Source organism: Rhagoletis zephyria, unplaced genomic scaffold (assembly GCF_001687245.7).
Source record: "Rhagoletis zephyria isolate East Lansing unplaced genomic scaffold, Rhagoletis_zephyria_1.1 Rzeph_scaffold_00658, whole genome shotgun sequence".
NCBI lineage: Eukaryota > Metazoa > Arthropoda > Insecta > Diptera > Tephritidae > Rhagoletis > Rhagoletis zephyria.
This window is the reverse complement of record NW_016157742.1, coordinates 37,088-42,322: the sequence shown is the minus strand read 5'-3', so window position 1 is coordinate 42,322 and position 5,235 is coordinate 37,088. Positions and strand designations below refer to the sequence as shown.

The following is a 5,235-nucleotide window of genomic DNA, read 5'->3' as shown; positions in this document are numbered from 1 at the left end:
CTCGTTCACGTTCCCGCTCACGTTCGCGCGCCTCACGTTCCGCCTTGTTGGCCGCCGTTGCGCGTTGGCCACCCAATATGGAGTGGTGGCTGTTATTTGTAGTGTTGCCTGTGCTAAGTGGCGGCGGCGCCACTATGCATGTGACAGTCGGCTGAGTTGGCACTTGACCGTTACATGGCGTTGTTGTTGTTGCTGTTGTCGTTGACGACGTGGCATTTGTGGTGACTTTGTTGTTGTTGTTGTTGGTGTTTGCTGTGCGCCTATTGGCGTACGCTTCATTTCCGTTATTAGCTGCGGCTGGTAAGCAGTTATTTATGCCACCACTGCTGGCGCCCACGACTGTATGTGACCTCATTAGGCGGCGACAAGTTGTACGCGTTGTTGCGCTGCCTGGCGCCGCTTGCCCCGTTGCCGCGCCGTTTCCATTGCTGCTTGTTGGTTGTGACGGCTGCACAGATGCGCTCGTGTGCTCTTTAAATCCCAGACTTAGTAAGCTGCCGTGGCCGGTAATTTGAGCTGTGGATGCGCTTGCAATTGTGGCTGTTGTTGCTGCTTTCTGTTGTGGCATCGCCATTGTTTTGCTGGCACTGGCAGTGCGGCGCGGCATTAGCATTGAAGAGTTATTGTCCACCTGACTGACTGACTGAGACTCGGCGGCGGCCTTCGCTGTAGCATTTTCTTCGGCAGCTGTACTTGATGGCTGTTTGTCTGTCGGAAAATTTACATTGTCGGAGTTTGTTGTTTTGGCATCATTTGATGTATGCATTGTGGTAACTCTATTCGCCTTCAATTCTGACCCAGTGGTCACTTTGCTGCCGGTTATATTAGATATTTGTTCGTCTCCTTCAGCGCCGCCATTTAGTTTGTGGGCAGGCGTGGCCTCACTGTCGATTGTTTTTGTCTTCTGTGCCGCGGCTTTTTTGCTTTTGCCCTTTACAGCAGCATTTTCACACGCAACTTCTTTTGCCGCACCACGTCGCTGCTGTTGGCCAGCTACCTTCTGGCATTTGTGTATGCGCGTGACGCGTTGTTGCGGGTCGGTGGAGTCCTCGTTGTCCGAACTGAAGCAGCTGGACGAGGAGTGAACATTCGGTCCCAAACTGGACCCGGACGAACCGGAACAACGTGCGCTATTGCTGTTGCTGCCTGTTGTTGTATTGTCAACATTGTTGTTGCTCTTGCTTTCGTCGAACTTGGCCATGCTGCTCACATTGCTCACATTATGTGGTTGCTGTCTGATGAGTGTTGTTGTTGTTGACTTCTCTTTGCCAACCGCATTAGGCGCAATTGATGCCGACTGTCCTGATTTCGGTGTCCCTGTCTGTGTCTGCTGTAACTCACTGCGCGGTTTGTGTTGGTGCTTTTGTTGCTGCTGCTCTATAGGCGGCAATTTAATAAATTCTTGCAATCCTGATTCAAATCCAGCCACAAGCAATGCACCCTCTGCCGATGCATCGCCCACTGCCTCATTGGATTCATTTATACGCGCCAGTTCGCTGGGCTTCGCAATACGTGGCGCTGTTGTGTAAGTGGAGAGCAGTTGTGGTTGCTGTTGTGGTGTCTGTTTATGCGTTGCACCGTATTGCTGTATCGTTTGCTGTGACCTTAGCAACTCCCAATTCGTGCGCGCATTCGAGATAACCTCCTCGCGCTTGATACTCTGGTAGGCGTCGGGCGAAAGGTGAGCATAATGCGTATCTGAAATCTCTTTATTTCTTCGCCAAGACATTGCAGCGCTGCGTACCTGCTCGGTGATGGGCATCTGACTGAGCGATTGCAGATGCGGTAAGTAGCTGACCAAGAATGAGACACAATCGCCCGCCAGCGAAACGGGATTATTCTCAATGGTTACCTCCAGCAACTGTGTTGCCTTGGCGATCGAAGCCATGTCGTCTACGCGATGCAGCTCGTTGTGACACAGCCAAAGACGTTCCAATGCTGTGAGATAATGAAATCCATTGATGCGCTTGATTTTATTACGCTTCAAATTTAATTCGCGCAATTGAGCCAGTCCACAAAAATCATTGTGACCTATCTGGCGTAGCAAATTGCCAGCCAGATTGAGCGACTTAAGCTCCTGCAGACAATTCAGCTTACCGGCGATGCTGGTGATTTTATTGCCATGCAGATCGAGCACGCGTAGCGTTTGCTTCACAGAGCTAAGACCGCTGATATCGGTGAGACGATTTTTGCCCAGCAACAGCACGGAGAGCGCGGGAAGGCCGTCCAAGTTGCCTATGCGTTCGATTTGATTGTCGTAGAGATCGAGAAAAACGAGATGTTGGAAAATTGCGCCATAAGATGCAGCTAGCTGTCTATTCTTGACGGTCAGCTGCTGTAGGGGATCGTCTTCGTCCAACTCACTACCCACGAAAGTGGTGCCATTCGAATTGTTCGTTTTATTGGTGCCACCTGTTGTTGTTGTCGTCGTCGTTGAGGTAGCCAAAGTAGAGGATGACGAGTCTGTGGCGTTGGTAAGCGCGCTGGCGTTCGAATCGAAACTTTTTAAACGCGCATCGCCACCGACCGCGCCGAGTTTAACGCGCGCCAATTGTGTCTTCAACAAATTTTGCTGTATGCTATGCAGTTGACGTGGCATATTGGTCATAAAACTTTTGGAGCGCTTGAGCGCAAAACGACATGGCGTCGGTTGCCGTGCCAGCGGCAGCAATGGAGCATTGTAATGTAAGTTTTTAACTAAATTGTTTCCCGCAATGCCGTTTAGACGCTGCTGAAGCAGTTGCTGGTACAATTGTGGTGGTGGCGGATGTGGCAGTGGTTGTATCTGTCCCAGTGGCGTGGGTGGCGGGGGCGGTGGCGTTAACGCATGACCATTCAGTTGACGCGCATTCGTTGTACCTAAAGCAAGTGATAGCCGCACACCGGCGTTACTACCCGATCCGGTTGGCCTTCCGATAACAACGGTGCGCTCATTTTGACGTCTAAGTGGCTTCGGTGAACTGACACCGTTAGTTAGCGTGGACGAATTTCGTTCACTTCTACCGAATTCCGATTGCACGTCCGGTATGTGGCAAACTTCCGGCTGTGTCTCGGCGGGCGACGATGCAGGTAATATTGTCGTTAGTGCTGGTGTGGGTGTTGGTGGCGGTGGCGGTAGTGGTGGTGGTTCTTCTTTTGGTATGTGAAATATATTGATGAGATTATGTTGCAGCGACAACAGCCGCAGCTGTGTTTCGTATTCGAATATCGGTATTGCGCTCAGGCCGCGTCGATCATAATTAATGCGATCCGGTTGCTTTTCGCGGTCTTCTACGGTGCGTGTTATGCGACAAATACCATTTGGCTGCAATGTGACAATAGCCGCCGTGCCGTTACTATTACAGTTTCCGTTACCATTTCCGCTAGCGCTGCTATTGCCACTCCCCTCCGCACACGTCGGTGCCGTCGTGTGTTCGCCGTTCAACAACATATTCGGTGACAAATTTCGATACGCTGTTGCTGGTCGCCGATGCGTGGCAGAAGCAGAGGAGGATGTGGATTTCGAACGTTGGCGTTTGACCGTTGTACGCACCGGATTACGTCGCAGGCGTGCGGCGACTGCTGCACGCGTACTAGCAGCATTCGCTTTGGCAAGTTGACTATCAATCGCAGCGCCCAGCAGTGGGGAATTGAGTGCGGCAGCTGCAGTATTTGGGTTGGCTGCTATTTTACGTTTGTTGTTGTTGTTGTTGTTGTTGTTGCTACTACCAGCTGCCGCAGTCGTTGTTGTATTGCACAGTGTAGTATAGGAACGCCCAAAAGGACGACGCAGTCGTGTGGTGAGACTAGGAACAAATGGTTCAATTTTCAGCAGTGATGTTTGAGGTAAATAGGTTTGTGCGGCTTGTGGAAGTTGATTCGTTTGCTGTTGCTGTTGTTGTTGTTGCTGTTGCTTTGCAGCTACTGTGGCCGCAGTAGCGGCGGCAACAACAGCCGCATTCGTCGCTGCAGCATTCAGTAGTTTTGTGGTCAGAGCGGGCGTTGTTGATTTGGCAGTTTTATGTACATCGACAACGGTGGCACCACCATCACCGCCACCCACACCCCCACCAACTACCTCCGTTCCACCACCAGTGGGACTTTTCACATGCTCCTGCCGCGTCAGAACTGCTGGCCGGCTACGCAATTTCGATATGGACATGCTGTTATGCGTTTCCGTCTTCCTATGCACCTTTGTGTGATGCGTTGCTTTCCGCTTCGCCTTTGCGCCACCCTATTTGCAACGATCGCCGCAATATTTCTGCCGACGCAGCTCAGCCAATTCTTCATGATGATTCAGATAACGTGCGCATAGCTGGGACTTTGCTAATATTTAACTTGCATTTGCAGCTGTGTAGTTGATTTGCTTGTTGACGCGACGCTGGGTGTGGTGGCTAACTTTATGTCACTCGCGCTGAACTTGTTATTGCGCAACTTTGGCAACTACTTTGCTTACAGACAGTAATAACTTTGCAGCGTTCTGACAAACTTTCTGCAATAAAATTTTTTTTACAAAGTATTCGATTGGCATTTCTCGTTTGTCCCTATCTTGTGACCATACGCCGCTGTGCCTGCGCTCCCTCTTCATGCAGCACGCAGCTGACAATCGGAGTAAATTTTCAATTTAATATCCACAATCTCCGTTGGTATTTTGACTTTGTCTATAAACTTAAAATATATGTCTGTATGTATGTAGGTACTTTCGAAAATATCCGATATTTGAGCTGCCGTTTGAGCTCACTAGCTCTTGGCTCTTTACTGTTCAGCTGTGTTGCTGCAGTTCGTTTGTTATTTGACTCGCGGCAATTTCATTGCGTTTGCAAGTATTTTACGTTGTACTCACTTTCTTGACATGTTTTATTAGTTTGTTTATTGGGGTTATATGCGGTTGCTATAGTCAGTCTAACCAAATTCGATACGAATCCAAAAACTGCCATTCAACGCTGCTGATGAGCGCCCCTCAATCCCCAATGCGACGCCACTCGCACAAGGCAAAATGGTAAATCCATTTCATTTCGTATGCATATCCACGACAGTTTTCATCAAATTTCTCTAACGTTTTCATGTGAATATAAGAACATTGTCATGCACCAATCAATGTACTTGCGCTTGTACATACTTGCATACAACATACCTACATACATATGTACATGCGACATACCACGTTTTGGTTACTAAATACTTAACCTGAAGTTGTTGCGTTTGTTTATTGCAGTGGGCTATTCGCTCATAAGTGTGTTTGCAAGTATGCAAATA

General features: G+C 49.3%; 1 protein-coding gene across 1 annotated transcript in view; it reads right to left on the bottom strand.

The window, feature by feature from the left end:
• LOC108360940 (uncharacterized) overlaps window positions 1-4,442 on the bottom strand; it is a 37,489-nt gene extending 33,047 nt beyond the window's left edge. Inside the window, exons 1-2 of the mRNA XM_017613421.1 lie at window positions 3,396-4,442; window positions 22-3,335 (exon numbers count right to left, since the gene is read on the bottom strand). Coding sequence (XP_017468910.1) covers window positions 22-3,335; window positions 3,396-4,141 — 4,060 coding nt within the window. The 5' untranslated portion in view covers window positions 4,142-4,442. The remainder of the gene's footprint in view (window positions 1-21; window positions 3,336-3,395) is intronic.
• Between the last annotated feature and the right edge of the window lie 793 nt (window positions 4,443-5,235).